This window comes from Panthera onca, chromosome F2, assembly GCF_046562875.1.
Source record: "Panthera onca isolate mPanOnc1 chromosome F2, mPanOnc1 haplotype 2, whole genome shotgun sequence".
Taxonomy (NCBI): Eukaryota; Metazoa; Chordata; class Mammalia; order Carnivora; family Felidae; genus Panthera; species Panthera onca.
In genome coordinates this window covers 81,618,607-81,634,904 of record NC_138356.1, presented here as the reverse complement: position 1 = coordinate 81,634,904, position 16,298 = coordinate 81,618,607, and the positions used below count along the sequence as shown (strand labels likewise).

Here is a 16,298-nt window from a genome sequence, read left to right as displayed (position 1 = left end):
CCCCGTCGGGGGTGCAGAACCCAGGCCGTGGGGCCTCTCCCCTCCCAGGAGTGCGGGGTGGGGGGGCGTGCACAGCCCCGGAGGCTCCTGGTGCCCAGAGCCGAGGCTTAGCCCCGACGTGGAGCTGCCGCTGCCGGCCCGGGACAAGGCCATTTCCTGGGCCGCACCCGGGCTAACCGGCCTGTCTCTGTTGCCAGCAGAGTCCCCGGGCCCCTTTTGCTGAGCTGCCCGACGATGAAAAGATCTTTAATGGGGGTGACGGCATGTGGCAGGGCCAGGAGCAGGCGCTGCTTCCCGAGATCACCGAGGAGGACGAGGAGGCCATCCGGCTGCGCGAGGAGGCCATCCTGCAGATTGAGGTGAGGCCCTGGCCTGGCGAGTGTGCGCGTGTGTGCAAGCAGGGGCGTGACCGTGTGAATCCCTGTACCGGTGGCCCCTGTCCCGGGACACCGGAGGTGCATCGGGAATGCAGGAGGGCTGCTGGCCCTGCCAGTGGGGGGCTTGAAGCCCTGTGAGCCCCGCCCCCCCTTCTCCCCTGGGCCTCCCTCTGCTCATCTGCAGGGGGAGGGGGAGCCTCTTGCAGGGGCTGGGGTTCTGCACAAACGTCCTCTGAAAGCACCTTTGTCTAGAGAAACAGGGACCTGGGCAAGGTGGTAAACTGAGTCACCAGCTCAGGACCCGTTGCCGCGTCTCCTGTCCCACCCTGAAGGAGGTGGATGCCCCCCCAGAGAGGCGGGGTTCGGCCCCTTACTTCTGGGGTCCCCCCACTGCAGCCGCTGCCTCGGTGAAGCCCCACCCCCTCACCCTGTCCTGCTCCCCCAAGGGGAAGGTGCACCTGCTCGGGGCCCTGGCAGGAGGCAGCACCGGAGACAGGCCTCTGCTCTCCCTGAGACACCAGATAAGGACCAAACACACGCACGCCCATGCCTCTCTGTTGGCACAGCAGGACTGACTTTCTGCCAGAGGCTGACGAGGGAGTCCAGGCACGGTCACCCTTAAAGACATGGGGGGCTGGGGTCCCTAGAGGGGGATCTGCTGTTGTCTCTGGCTCAAGAACTGAGGTCCTGCAGGAAGGGCCCGCAGCCCTGCTGGCACCGTGGGCGGTGGGGGCAGGGCCAGGGGCCAGGCTGCTCTCCATGATGGGGCCTCGTGCTGGCGCCCAGGGAGCTGACGCTGCCGACCAAGTGCATGGCCTGGGGCCCCTGAGTAGGTCGAGGGCCCACCTCTGAGGTGGGCTGTGGGGTTCCTTGTGCCCTGCTGTGGTTCTCTGTGTGGTGAGCATAGGTGGAGGGGTGGGCTTCACCAGGGGTGATGGGCCCCACGTGGAGGCCTGTGCGGGGCAGCCGAGCTGGAGGGGCCTGGGGCTGCGGGCCAACCTGGGGCCTGAATCCGGCCAGTCCTGTCTGTGGGCCTCGGAGCCTGACGGGGGTCAGCGGGGGACCGCACGGGCTGTGGCCAGCTGCGTGCTGAGCCTCAGTTCCCTCCTCTGCCCCACGAGGGTGGCGTGGGAGCAGCCAGGGGCTTGCCATGGTGCTCCCAAGGCCGCCTGCCAGTGCACCTGCGACGTCCCCTCTCCCTCCCCCAGTGCTGCAGCTGGTCCCAGTGACAGCTTCTCCATGTGATGAGTGAGCCAGGGGCAGAGGCCAGGCTGGAGTCCCAGGGACAGACGGGTGTCCCCCGGCCCCCACGGGGCCAGCCTGGAGCCTAGCTGCTCAGGGTGATGGGGGTTGTCTGTCCAGAGCTGGAGAGGACAGCGGACCGTGGTGTGGGCGGGTTGTGGGGAGCAGCCTCAGGAGACACAGGGGTGGCTCACACTTGAGCTGCTGGCAGCTTCCCTGTGGAGCTGAGCAGGCTCTTGCCACCCCCACAACCTGCCCCCCACGGTCTCCCCTTTGCCTCTGGTTGCTAGCCTGTTATTGTCCAGCAGAACAGGGGCCTCACCTGTCAGGTGTCCGGCCCAATCCCCAGGGCCCTCAGCAGCTTGCTCGACAGACGTGTTGAATGAACCCAGACAAGTGGTCAGCCCCCCCACCACAGGGGCCACTCCCCCTAGCGATAGAGGCCTGTGTCCTACACCCGTGTCTGGGCCGCCCTCCTCCAGGCCGGGTAAGGACCCCCGTAAGCAGCCTGTCATCCTCTAGTGGCTCCCATGTGGGAAGTTGCTCCTGTCCACCAGGGTCATCAGCTGCTGCCCTTCAGCTTGCTGTCCAGGAGGGTCTCTGCCTGCTTTTTGGCCAGGTGGCTGTGCAGGGCTGGGAAGGGGGCCTGGAGCCCCACAGACGCGGTGCCATCACCCGTGTCCTTTCCCCGCCGGCCCCACGCAGGGTCCCTGTGCCCAGACCGCTGGCCCAGAAAGCTGTAAGCAGTGTCCCTGTATCCCTTGCTTTCATCCAGCTCTGCTGCTTCCCCTTCTCCAGCGGAAGTGCTTGGCCCTGGGACGGGGTAGCCCCGCCCCACCCCTCCCGGCTTCAGCCCCGCCCAGCTCCGCCCTCCCCAGCTCCACCCCGCCCTACTCCGCCCTGCCCAGCCTCTCCCCGCCCCCTGCCCAGCTCAGCACAGTTCCCCCCCACTCTGCCTTGCCTAATGAAGCCCCGCCCAGCCGCACTCAGCTCCGCCCTTAGCCCGGCTCCGCCCTGCGCTGCCTCGCCCTGACCCATTGTGCCCTTCCAGTGCCATGCCCCTGACGGCCCTGCTCAGTCCGGCTCCTCCCTGCTCTCAGATGACCTTAGCACAGCTGTCCTCTGTCCTGACCCCTGGCCTCCTGGGCCTGGACTCTGCGTGCTTTCCCAGCCTGGGCTCCATCCTCCTGCCACCAAGTGCCGGCAGGCCTGTGGTGGGCCCAGGCCTTCCCTGGGCCTCACATCCCCTCCCGTGGGAAGCACTGGCTGGCTGTCATCAGGCTGCCGGAGTTGTGGAGTATGAGAGCAGGGCTGCAGGGCTGCCTTGTAGGGCTAGCCTGAGACACCCCTGCCCCAGACACTCTCCCTCATGGTCTGGAGGCCCCGGGCTGGTGGCCTCCCCCTTCTGTTCCCCACGGGGAGACTAGGGTTCAGAGGGAGAGCTCTGGGGACACCCACCCACAGAGAGCTGCGTCTGGCTGTGTCAGGAGCCTCACCGCCCCAGGGACGGCCGCGCTAGGCCTTCGGGCTCAGACGGCCCTTTCCAGTGAGAAGCGCAGGGCGGGAGCCCTGCACCCGCGAAGGGAGCCGTGCCAGCCTGGGCACCCTGGTCCCAGGCACGCGCTCACAAGTCAGGGCCCTGTCCCCCACTTCCCGATGGGGGAGGCCACGCTGCTGGGGCCCACGCGGCCCGGGCCCTGGCCCCTCCTGGGGGAGGTGAGCAGCGCACTTGCACGAGCCAGGTCGGCGGGTGAGTCCCTCCCACAGGGAGTGGAGGGGGCTGGGACACAGCCCACTTTCCACGGGGCTAGCTCTTGGCCTCCTTGGGGCTCCTTCTCCTGGCCCCTGATTTGGAGGTGGGTGGTCTCTGGCTTCCAAGCCTAAGGCCCCTTCCTGACGTTGGTCCCAGATGGGCCAGGCCCTAGGTGACCCCAGACCTCCCAGGGTTCCAGGGGGCAGGGTGTCAGGGATGCTGGGGCAGGTGTTGGTGCCTGGCAGCCTCCGGGCCAGCGGCCCCGTCAGTAGAGCAGAGGGAAGGAAGGGAGGGACTGCACGTCCCAGTGGGAGCTCAGGCTTTAACTGGGCGTGGGCGGGAAGAAGCAGGATCCACGAGCCACACAGTTAAGTCGTGTCTAGGAGCTGCTGCCCCTTCCCACCGCGGGTCGGCGGGTGACGGGCGGTGGAGCGTTCTGTCCCCAGGCCCGCGTGCTGCCCCTTGCCAAAGCTGTGCCAAAGCCAGTGCCGGCACTGCCGGCCGACCCCTCCTCTCTGGCCGTCCTCTCCTGGGAGTCTGGCCCGCAGGGGTGAGTCCCTACTTCCTGTTCCCACTGACGACGTACCCTCGGCCACCGAGCACATACGGCAGGGCCATCGCCAGCCTGGGCAGAGCCAGCTCTCCGAGCCACAACCTCTCCCGTCCCTTCTGGTCTCAGGTCCCCTCTCTAGGCCCATTTCTTGGTCCTGTGGGGCTGTCAGAAATGGGGAACCTCAGACAATGGGCTCTGGGGATCCCTGGGGGCACCGTGGTGACTTCAGGTGGAGCTAAGGGTCAGTAACAGGAAGGCGCCCCTCGAGACCTTGGCTGAGCTCCCTGCCCTGGGAGGTGCCTACCTCCCAGGGGAGCAGAAGGTCGTGTCCGGGACGCTATGCTGCAGGCCCGCGGGCGAGGCTGCCCCTCGCTTCTTCCTCCCAGGAACGAGGCTGCCCCTGGAAGGTGGCTTGCCCATTGTCCTCACAGCTGCAGCCGGGACCATCCCTGGGCCCTCGTGGCCTGTCACCACCAGAGCTGTGGGCTGTGGCGGAAAGAACAGTCCCTCGCTGCAGGCAGCAGGCAGGCCAGAGCCTGGAGGGAGGGTGGAGGCAGGGGAGGCCCCCCCAGTGGCCAAGGTAGAAGCTTCCTTGTTCCCTTGTGGGGAGGGGCTGGCTGGCCTCCGGCATCTCTTGGTCACAGAGGGGAAATAGAAGTCTGGCCCAGGCTCCCAGCCCCAGCCATGCCACTGCCTGGCCATGGGAGCCCCGGGGTCTCTTGCAGAGGCTTTAGTTTGCCTGTGAGAGGGGACAGTGACACCAGTCTCTCCTTGAAAGGGTTAAGGGACCATGAAAGATCTTTGTCAGCCCACGGGTGACAGCGTGCTGCAGAGCTGAGCTGCCCGGCAGGGACGTCACCTGGGCAGAGTCAGCGCCGGCAGGTGTGGCTGGGGCAGCGCCTAGCTGACGGCGGCCCCACCCCGCCCTCCCTGGGGAGCTCCTCTGAGGCCCCTGCCCCAGGTCAGACCCTCCCCGGCCTGGCGCAGCCTGCTGCCGACCGGGGGTTCACCCGGGTGCGAGGCTTCTCTGTCACTGAGGTGCTGAGGTCGGCCGAGAGCCTGGGCACCAATGCGGTAATGGCAGGGTGGGCCTTCCGGGTGCCGGCGTTTTCCCAGGGAAGGAAGACTCTGCTGTCTCCAGGTGCTGGGGTCTTCCCGGCTTCTTAGCGTGAAGAGCCCGTGGTGCTTTTGTGACTTAGCCTTGGAAGTCATACAGCCTCGCCTCTGCCCTGTTGGTTACGGCACTTCCGGAGGCCTGTGCGGGCCCACCCCTTGGTGGGGGCATGCCAAGGTCCCTTCTTAGGAGAAGCACAGCAGGTATGTCGGGGTGGCCATTTCTGGGAGGTGCAGCTTCCACGTCCCCCCCCCCCCCCCCCCCAACACACACGCCATTTCGTGGACCACGCTTTCCCCGTCCCTGTCCTCCAGCTGTCCTGGCTCTTTCCACACGCTGGCACAGACACTCGAGCAACTTACTCCTTCTACCTTTAGGTCTTGGCTCAAATGTTGGCCGTCTAGAATTCCAGTGTCCCTCTCCTTTGTCTAGCATACTGTTCAGTGCTTTATGTTAATATTTATCTCTCTTCGTGAGAATGAAGCCCCATGGAGGCAGGGATCCTTGTCTGTTTAGTCACTGCAGCGGTCCCAGCACCACAAAGGACACATGATGCTATCTGGGCACTTGATGACTGTTCCTCGAACAAGCAAATAGACGAGTGGAAGGATGAGGGATGGATGGATGGGAGACGGATGGTAGGTGGACAGATAAGCGGATGGATGGATGGGTGGATGGATGGTGTGTAGGTGGATGGATGGGGGGGTGGATGGATGAATGTGTCTTAAGTGTTGGGACTCCACAGCAGATCTGTGACTTAATGAGAGGGCTCTGTTGCCTTTATTTATATGCATCATTTTAGCAGCCCCCACAAAAGCTCTGTGAGAGTGAGCACTCCCGTGTTCCAGTTTTATCGGAGACGGGGCGGAGGCTTAGAGAAGCCGCGTCACTTGGCCTGGCCATGCAGCTCGTGTGTGGCAGAGCAGGGATTCGAGCCCAAGCTGCCTGACTCAGGAGCGGGGCTGTGCCGGCTGGCTGCAGTGTCTGACCCCTGCCTCTCAGCCTCTCTCCCAGATGGGAAGGATGCGGGCGGTCGCCGAGGGGGCGCGGGGCCCGGGAGCCGGGAGCGGCAGGAGCCAGCCCCTGAGCCCCAGCCCTGCCCTGCCCACGGCCACTTAATCCTGGTTGAGGCTGGCTCTTCCCGTCTGGAGGGAGGGCAGTGCCTCGTCTCCCAGGGTGGGGGGAGGTCGAATGAGATGGGCGCGTGCCCCTAGCCACTGCCAGCGTGGGGCAGGCTTGCCGGGCTCGGGTCTGGCTGACCGCACCGGAGCCCTAGTCGTCTGTCCGCTCCCAGCCTGGGCAGCCCCCCGGGCCGGACGGCCGTGTCTGCGCGGGGCTCCCCCCCCCACCCAAGCCCACCTTACCTGATCTCACCTGTGAGGACTGGTGCTCCCTGCCCCCTCCGGAGCCGTGTGCACCTGACCCAGCACACCAGCTGGTCTGTTGCCATGGCTGCCTGGCAGGCCTGGGAGGGAGGAGGCTGGGGAGGAGGCAGAGCCACGGGGCCCAGCTACCCTCCCTGAAGGTGGCATTGTGCAGCCAGAAGGCGGGGGGCGGGGAGGGGGTGACGTGGCCGATACCTATAAATATGGGAATAAATCAGTGAAGTTTGGCTGTTCCATTAACTGGAACAGTCGTGTTCATAGGCGGATGGTTGCCAAGATTCTAATTATAAGAAGAGATCGCGTAATAGAAAAAGCGCAGTGGTATTTTCTTTCTTTTCCTTCTTAAAAGTGAGGGAACGCACAGGTGTGCGCGCGCGCACACACACACACACACACACACACACACACGCTTATCGAGGTTTTATTATGTCCCGTGCAAGGTTGTTATTACGTGGTGCCAGCAAAGGAACAGAAAAAAGATTCCATGAGAGCTTTTAATGAGCCCCAGTTTTAGAAGCAATCAGGAAAATAATGGCATGATTTAAACATTTACTAAGTTAAGGTGTTTTGAGTCTCTCCGTCACCCACTCTCCCGCTTTCTGGTGCCCACGCCAGGCGCACGGCTCCCAGCGCCCGCCGCCCTCGCGCACCACAGCCGCTGCCGCTTGACGTCCCTGGTGGGCGCCGTCCTTGGGTGGCTCTGGGGGCTTCCGGGCCCCCAGTGGAAGCTCACCTTCAGGCCCGTGGGCAGCCTGGCCCCGAGCCGTGCCCGTGCGTGGCTCTCACCCCGGCTCCTGGTGGGATCTACGTCTCAGGGGTGCCCCTGGGCCTGCCTGGGAGTTGGGCCCGCCTGCCCTTGGCGTCCTCCTCCGGGAGCTGAGTGAGGCCTGCCTGCCAGGGTCCCGGGCGCCCGGGACAGGGGCTGGGGGGACACTTGTCAGTGTCAGTTGCCTTTGCCCAGATGTTCCCTTTCTGCGTGCTGCCCTCTGCTGCTGGGGTGCCCGTCTGCGCCTCCTCCCGTGGGCCCTCCCTGTCCTGGCACATCGGGGGCTCTGTCCCCGGAGCCTGCCTAGTCCTCATGACCCCATCCATTCTGCAAACAGCCACTGGATGCCGGGGCGAATGAGACACAAACCCCGCACCGCCGGGATGTCCCGGCGCCTCTGAGCCACCCTTCAGGAGCCACAGAACCAGGCACAGCTGTGGGACCACCTGTCTGGGGAGCACGGCTGCCCTGCCAGGGCCCCCGCAGGGAAGCCATTGGAACGCAGCCCTGCCCTGTGGTCTTGTCTGCTGTTCGTGGTGGGTGTGTGCATCCCGCTTACCTCACCGGGCTGGCCCTGCACAGGGGCCCGGCAGTCAGCCCGGCCCCCTCGCGGCGTCCCTGTCCTCCCGCTCCCGTGCCTGCAGCCCTCAGACCTGGCAGAGACCAGCTGCAGCACGTGGGACTTTGGGACACTCTCACACCCCTCATTCCTCCCCCACAGGGCTCACTTGCTTTGTTGAGCAAGGAGAGTCTTTATTCAAAAGGATCGTCACAAGCGGATGTCTCCCATCAGGTGACCTCCAGGGCCATAGGCTGTGCATACGCCCCTAGAGCCGGGGAGCGGGGATCCTCTTGTGTCTGGTGGAGGGGTGGGTGAGGTGTCTGGGTTAGGGGGTGTCCAGGCCCGGGCAGCAGACACACTGAGCTCAGAGTCTGTTCCCAAGCCTTTTGTCCTGACAGGCCAGGGGGATGATGAGCATTCAGCACCACCACCAGTGGCCTCACTCAGGGGAGGCTGTGGTGACCGAGATCCCAGAAATGGGCCCAGGCCCAGGGCTACCCAGCACCCACTCACCTGCTGCAGTCCCCGGGGCTGAGGCCCACAGGCTCCACCCTGACGGCCACCCTCCTGGCCACGGGCCGCTTCCACAGGGTGGCCATCTGCCTGCACCATGGTTAAGCCTGTAATTGAATTGTAGTTGGTAGCACACGTGGGTTTGAGATCATGCTAATTGCTTCATTTCCGAGAACACTCCTAAAAAGAAAATGAGTTTCCCCGTAATATTTTGCAGCGACCCCTGTGGAAATCGATCTGAGTTCCAGAATGAGCTGTAGAGTGGGTGGGCCTGGGGTAGGGTTCTCACCGCCCCCTCCCCGCCCCTCTCACTGGCCTGGAGGAGCCTTCCCTGACTGGGGCTCATCCCTGGCCACAAGCCAGGCACCGAAGGAGGAAGCTTTGGTTTGGATCACACGGTAGGTGAGGAAACCTGGCCCCGAGGTGAACGGTCTTGCCCAGGGCGACCTGGCTGGCCAGTGGAAGAGCTGGTCCCTGCAGGGTGGCATTCGGAAAAAGGGTGGCCTTGGAGCCAGTGGGCCCCGGTGCCGGTACCAGCCCTCCCCCCGTCTGAGAGGCCCCGGAGGTCACGGAGCCTCTTGAGCGCCCAACGTCTACCGTCAGTTGGGCGTTTTGACCTGGCCTCAGGATGGTGTGTGACATGCCCCCAGCATGTGGCCTGTGAACGGAGTGGCCGTGTCCCTCACAAGCATCACTGCTAGTTTCCTGGCAAATGGAGTTAAGCAGTTGGGCAGCATGGAGGAGTGAGGTGCAAGACCCCCCTGGGCCAAATTTCTAGTCCTTGCCCTGTTCACCAGCTTCATGAAGCCACTCAGTCTTTCCATGGCAGTGGGACTGCCATCCGTCCACCATCCACTGTCTATCATCCACCCACCTACCGTCTCCATCCGTCTCTCCATCATCCATCCACCCATCCATCCCCCTGTATCACCTACCCATCCATCATCCATCCATCCATCCATCCATCCATCCATCCATCCACCCACCCATCCATCCATCCACCCACCCATCCATCCATCCACCCATCCATCCCCCTGTATCACCTACCCATCCATCATTCATCCATCCATCCATCCATCCATCCACCCACCCACCCACTCTCTATTCATCTGCCTACCATCTATCCACCCATCCATCTATCCGTTCGTCTGCCCACATCTACCCACCTGTCCATCCATCCGCCATCCATCCATCATCCATCCACCACCCGCTCATCCACCCACCCATCGTTTATTCATCCACCTGTCCACCATCTACCGACTCGTCTGTTCATCCACCCATCCACTGTCCATCCATCCACCTGCCTCTCCACCCACCCACCCACCATCCCCTCATCTACTCATCCACCGTTCATCCGTGCATCCACCGTCTGTCCATCTATCTATTATTCGTCCACCATCCAGTCATACATCTATCTATCCATCCATCAACCCATCCTGCTTCTTCAGGATTTCTTGAGTGGCACCCGTGTGCTGACTTATGCCAGGTGCTGGCTGTACAGAGAGGGAAAGTTATCCTTCTATCAAGGAGCCCCAAAGCAAGTGTGGGGAACAAGGTGTCTACAGGACTGATGGGCCTGTGGGAGGTGCAGGCAGTGTTGGTGACACTGCTCTGCACTTGACTGCAGCTCTCTGAGGGCCAACCCTGGGTCCTCTGTACCCAGTGAGGGAGCTTACAGCCCTGGGATTCTCAGAGAGCTTGGGGTTTGGCCTCGGAGTCAGGAAACAGTATTCAGATCCCAGCCCTGTCTCTGACTTGGTTGGGAGGGGGGACCCTAGGCTTTCTTGGCTTCACCTAGCACCCCCTGATGGCTGTGCCCTTGACCGCTGCACCTAACACCTGCCTTCTTGTTTCCACAGAGTGACTTGTTGGATGTAAATCAGATTATCGAGGACTTGGCCTCCATGGTGTCAGAGCAAGGAGATGCCATTGGTGGGTATCTGAGCCACCTGCCCCACAGCCCCTTGCCCTTTCCCCCGGGTGTGGGCAGGGCCGCCTCCTGGATGAATGAGACCCAGGGCAGTTCCAGGCGTCTGAGGATCTGCTGCCCTCCTTCTCCATGTCCCCAGGTCTCCCCAGCCCCTCAGGAAGGCCGGAGTCAGGGAGCCTCGTGCGAGAGGGTGGCCCATCCATTCTGCTCATTGAAGAGCCCGGGCCTTTCTCCCACCCAGGGACCCCCCCTCCCGGGCGAGGACAAACTATCCTTGGGTGGGGGAGGGGTCGAGGCTGCAGCAGGTGCCTCGGCAGAGAGCACTGGACGTGTGGCGCCCAGAGTCACCTTGGAGGGGCCGCTTCTTGGGAAATGGGTGCGGTAGGGGCGGGGCCGTGCCGGGAGCAGGCTGATGTCCCTGCTCTTTCTGTGTTCCCTCCACATGAGGACCTCAGCCCCCTTCAGCCTGGCCTCTGCACCCTACGTGGCTACGTGGGCCCTCCTACTGTTCGCGTGCCTGGGCACCCAGAGTGTCTGGGGTAGGCCAGAGCCACTGGCCGGCATAGGCAGCCCCCCGCCAGCCTCTGCACCCCCGTTCCAAGGTTCTGGCATCCAGCCCGGCCGTCCCCCTGGCCATGCTGCACCCCCAGGGGAGGGTGGGGCCGGCTGCCTCCTGGGGCTGCTGTCCGGCAGGCTTCCCCTTCCCTCCTTCTCAGAGCCTGGGCTGCAGGCAGGGGTTTGCTCCACAGCTGGACAGCGGGCGGCTCCAGCGTGCCCTCGAGGCACTCTCTCCCCAGACCCCTGCCTGGGCCCACGTCCCCCACCCCTCGCCCCCATTGGCCTCAGCACAGCTGCTGCGGCTGGTTCCACCTCTGGCTGGCTGTCTCCGGGCATGCAGAGTGCGTGTCCACTCCAGATGGATACCCGCATGTCACCCAGATGGTCACTCAGTCCCCGTGACGGGCTGATCGGGAGGGGCCGTCTCCAGGCGGGGAAGGGGAGAGGGACGGGCAAGGGCCGACCTGTGGCAACTGTGGTCCGGGCCTGGGGACCGGAGTGGCTGGGACTTCGGCATCCCGCCGCGTGCTGACGCGGGTGATCCCACCATGATGGATGACGGGCAGGGGCCCGTGTGCGCTCCTGTGGACACAGTGCACGCCTGGGGTTGTGAGCCGGGCGGCGCTCTGCTGTTCCCGGCCCGCCTGCTCCTTCAGCCTCTGGTGCCTTTCCAGGGTCCAGCAGCGGCAGGGCCACGTGCCGGCGGAGCTCCAGCCCCGAGCCAGCCGTGGCGCCCCTGCGGCCGGGCCCTCACTCCCGCACCAAGACGCGCAAGCCCAACTTCAGCCCCCAGGAGACGGAGGTGCTGGTGCAGAGGGTGGCCCGCCACTACCCGCTGCTGTTCGGGGCGCTGCGGGGCACGCCCTCCCGGAAGCACCGAGTGTGGAGCAAGATCCTGCAGGCCGTGAACGCTCTGGGCTACTGCCGGAGGGACCTGGGCGACCTCAAGCACAAGTGGAGGGACCTGCGAGGGGCGGTGCGCAAGAAGCTGGCGGAGCGCCCGCGGGCCCCCGGCCTCGTCCTCACCCCTGTCGAGCGAATGGTGGCCGAGACCTTCTCGGCCCCAGCCCCCCTAGGCGAGGGCCAGGCTGCCGAGCCCCTGCCAAGTAAGTGGCCCCCACCGCCCCGGGCCTGCCCCCCCCCCCCCCCCCCCCCCGTGCCCTGGCTTCTGGGGAGTAGGACGCTCAGGGGAGGGCTGCGGGCCTGTGGGCGTGACCACCACCCACGTGGGGCCTTTCTGCTTCCAGATGGGAAACTGAGCCTTGGGTCGGGGAGGGGCCGGCCCACGTGGGGAGCAAAGGAGCTGGGGCTCAAAGTCAGGCTCATCCTGGCCCCAAGCTGGGACCCTTCTGGGGGTGCCCCCACCGTGACCCAGCACAGCCAGGTGCCTCTGGAGGCTCAGGGAGCAGACGACCAGGGGCCGCGCTCCTCTCCCTGTCCCCACTCAGTGCCACTCTCCTGGTGTGGGGCGGGGGAGACCGCCCCTGACCTCTGACCCCTTCCTGTGCTCTCATTGTGGGGGCTCTTCTCCCCAGGGCCCCTCAGGCCCCAGACCAGGTCAGGCCGGTCTCTGGTGGCTCTCAGCTTCCCAAGGCACACTGACGCCCCACTCTGAGCCCACGCGCCCGCCCCCAGGGCCCCCCTTTGCTGGAAGTTTCTGTGCCTGGTGAGGCAAGCATAGGGTGCTCGATGGGCTCTTCTGCCGCACCCAGCCTCCTCTGGCCTCCAGAGTGGTGCCGCCTCGGACTCCTGTGCCGCCTCCTTCAGTGCTCCCTCCTGCTGTTCCTCCTCCTCAAGACACCTCTGCACGTCCTGGTCAGTCTGCTCGGGGGCCGCTCCCCTCCTCACGGCCAAGACGAACCCTGCGCTTCTCGGGCCGCTGCTGGAAGCATGGTGGGGATGAAGCCTGGAGCAGGACGGCTCCCTCGTGAAGGCCGCGGAGTGGACCGCGGGACTCGGCCCTGCAGAGACAGGGCCACGAGCCCCTGGTGACGGATGGCCGCTTCGGAGCTGCTGGTGGACCCGCTGGGGGACGTGTGTGGACCTGCTGCCGTCCCTGGGGGCTGGCCTTGATCGCGGCCAGCCTGTCATCCTGGGGGGCGCCCCACTCTCCTTATAGGCAGAGCAAGACCCGGTTTTGGGGTCCAGGGTGTGCTCACTGGAGGGGGTGCTGGCAGAGGTGGCACTGGTGTGCCCGGACCCACCCCCCGAGTCCCCAGCCCTGGAGCAGGGCAGGAACTTGGTGGCTGTGTTGCTCCTGAAGGTGCCCTGTGCTGGCTGATGGTGGGGCCCAGTCCAGCCCAGACAACTCTGTCTGCCCTGCTGAGCCAGGCGCCCCCTTCCCTAGACCCTGCAGCCCCATGGGGACAGCCAACTGGTCTCTTAGCGCTTGGGGCTCCTCCTGGGAGTGTCCCTCCTGGGACAGTGCTGATTGTCACCGAATGGGAATGCATGGGGCCGGCCTCCCTGGCAGGGCTGAGCTATGGGGCAGGGAGGTGGCTGCAAAGCCTGATCGGGGCGGGGGGGGGGGGGGTTGTGCAAAGACTGCTGCTGAAGGTCCCACCAGTTCCCCTATCTGGGTCAGCATTGGCCCAGGGGCTGGGGCAGGGTCAGGCTTGCAGGGGCCCCGTCAAGGCCACAGGGGTGAGGACAGCCAGCTGACAGTGTTGTGGGGCCTCCACAGGGTGCTATCTGCTGCACCTTGGGGTGCATCCCCCTGATTTCTGTCAATGTTTGGGGGAGCAGTGCTAATGGGGGGTCTGTTTGGGCCCTGGAGGCCTGGCCCGGTGCCCAGATGCCCTGTAGCTCTCCGCAGCAGAGCCCTGCAAGGTAGCTCCCACTGAGCAGCCCTGCAGGGGGCCTGGGGGTCAGCTCAGGGCTCCTGCAATTTGCCCTTGACCCACCTGGGATCTCCAAGGTGAGGCAGAGGCCGTGTGCTTCACGGCCAGCGGAGCACTGGGGTGCCCCATGCCTGCCTGGCTGCCCCTGGGGCTCAGGACGAGGGAGCTGGCTGTGAGCGGGTGGCCAGGGGCAGAACTGTGATCTGGGGAGGGCTTTGCTGGCTGAGTGCTGAGTGCGCCCGTTCCTGGTCTCAGCTGGGCTTCAGCTGTGGGGACCACTTGTGAATCCGGGCAGTATTTTACCATCAGAGTTGGGCTCTCGGTGTCCCCAGGACCTTGCTGGGTGCAGACCAGACCTGGGCTTTGTCGGAGCTTGAGCGCAGGGTCCTGGGGCAGCCCAGGCTCCGTGTGGTTGCCGGGCACGGGAGACGCCAGCTAGGAGTGCGGCCCCCAGCGCCCGGCACGGCCGCGGCCCTGCTGTCTTCCTGCGCCTGGTGGCAGCTGTTCCTGCCCCGTGCACCCGCCTCTTTCCTCAGCGGGAGCCAGGTGGGGCTGCTGCCGCCCATGGCCTGGGGGTGCAAGGTGGCTTCTTGGCATAGGAGCTGGGCCGTGGCAGGGGCGGGGGCCTGGATGGACGCTGGGGGGTGGGCGCCGCACTTGCGGGAGAAGCAGGGGTGACCCGGCGCAAGGAGGGGCCAAGCTCTCCTTCCTCTCCTTCCAGTGGGGCTCCGCGTGGAGGGGCTGTGCTTAGTCCGAGGGGAAGGAGCCCCGGGGAAGACACCCCCGCAGAGCGACCCACTGGGCAGAGGGCGCGGTGCCCCAGAGGCGCTTGTGTCCATCTGCACCTTCTCTGTCCCCGGCCTCGGGCCTCCCGCGTCGCTCGGCTCAGGTGGCGCCCGGGGTGCCCCAGGGGAGGGGTGCCACTCGAACTGACCTGTTTCTGCCTCCGAAGTCCTAAGCAAAGTTCAGGCGTTCGGAGGCCTGTCTCCTTTTCCTTGAAGAGGGGACTCCGGGCGTTTGCAGTGGCCAGCAGTGAGAGCAGCCGGTCTGGGGAGAGAGCGCCTCTTGCTATGGTCACACGCTCCCTCTGTCCGGCGCCACCAGGATCCCTGGTGGTAGGAGAGGAAACGGTGTAGCCGCATCCCTCACCGGGACTCCAAGCCAGTTCCCACCGTGGGCGAACGTCCTCGTCTCAGCTCACCGCTGCTCCGCACGGCCCCGCGGCCTGGCTGCGTGTTCCGAATGAGTCTGGTTATGAATTCGGACACGTTCTCATGATGCCGCCTCTTTCCCGCCAGCGTTGCTGAGTGGAATTTTCTGGTTTCCTGGGGCCGCTCTGGGCCTCGGGACGGTGGCTTAGGTGTTGCTGCCGGTGTGAGGTGTCAGGGGCTGTGTGGACACCCCCACCAGGTCCGTGCCCGGGGCCCCGCGCTGAAGTGGCCAGAGGCCAGCGCGTGCCGCTGCCCGGTCCCCTGCACCTGCGTTCACGGACCCGGTCACGGTCGTCCTCATGGCGGCTCTGGCCCCTTCTCAGAAGCAGGGGCCATGGTCAGGAGTTGGAGGACGGCCCAAGGGCGCAGAAAAGTAGCAGGGCCGGGCCTCTTTCCAGGCTGGCCTCCACCTTTCCCTAGTGGGTGGCCCCTGCCCCGAGGGCACCTTCTGACGGCTCTGGCGGCCAGCGCCTGCCCCAGCCAGGTGGCCCAGCGCCTTGCAGCCTCCGCTTCTCTGGAGTCTGGACTCCTCACCTGGCCTCTGGTGAGGCCAGGACGGGGCCTTAGTGGCCACGGGAGGGCAGGCCCCGCTCCAAGCCCCTGGGCCTGGGCTCCCTGGGCTCGCCCTCGTCACGCCCTCAGGGTCGCCACTCTGTAATTGCTTCCATTGTCTTGATTTGCAGATAGTATTGAAGCCAGCCTTGAGGCTGCGTCCTCGCACACAGAGGCGGCCAGCGAGCTCCTGGCCGGAGCCAGCCGGCACCAAGTAAGTCAGTTTGAGGGGACGGCCCGGCTGGCCCGTGGCCCCCTCCGTCCCCTGTCTCCCTGGGAGGCCCAGGCCCTGCCCTGTACGTGGGAGGGGCACGCCCACAGGGTCTTTTCCGAGCCGAGGTGGACCGGTGTCCGGGAGGGGAGAGGCAGGACGGCGGGGTCTGCACCCAGGACGCTGTGCACGGTCGCCCGCCGTCTGCACCCCCGCGAAGGCAGGCGGCCAGGGCCTTTGCCGGCCTAGCTCTGTGGAAGCTGCAGGGAGGGAATTGGTCGAGAGTGCGAGCGGCGCCCGCCCGGGAGGTCTCACTGTGTGGGTGCACACCCATGGTTTCCCAGGACCACTCTCACCGAGGTGCCCTATGGAAAGCTCTGTGGTCTCTTTTCCCCAGAAGGGCGACGTGTGTCGGGCAGTGTCTGCCTCCTTCCCAGAGGGAACCGGCCGTGGAGAGGGCTCCTCCGACCCTCCTGTTCCTGCACCTGCAGTCTAGGTGCCTGTGTGTTTCGGGTCTGCCTTTGGCCTGGCCCCGGGCTGGAAGCTGGGAGGGACCCTCCCTTCTTGGAGCCAGTGGAGCTTGGCTTGGGACCAGTTGGGTGGCTGAGAGGGAGAGAGAGCAAATATCAGACCTTTGTTCGCTTGAGACGGGGCTTAGAGCGGCCTTGGGGACGGACCACTGGGCCTCTGTGCTGACCCGCGGCGACCATGTGAGCACCTGATCAGGCCAG

General features: G+C 65.2%; 1 protein-coding gene across 12 annotated transcripts in view; it reads left to right on the top strand.

Annotated features, from left to right (window-relative positions):
- Positions 1-16,298, top strand: part of TSNARE1 (t-SNARE domain containing 1) — a 151,603-nt gene that overhangs the window by 81,422 nt on the left and 53,883 nt on the right. For 6 of the 12 annotated variants that reach the window (XM_060611424.3, XM_060611420.3, XM_060611417.3 and 3 more), the window contains 3 exons: positions 198-359; positions 10,125-10,197; positions 11,428-11,859. In XM_060611424.3, the coding sequence (XP_060467407.3) occupies positions 198-359; positions 10,125-10,197; positions 11,428-11,859 (667 nt within the window). Of the gene's footprint in view, positions 1-197; positions 360-10,124; positions 10,198-11,427; positions 11,860-15,487; positions 15,571-16,298 lie in introns of all 12 variants that reach the window. The other 6 variants (XM_060611428.3, XM_060611430.2, XM_060611427.3 and 3 more) reach the window with 3 other exon arrangements.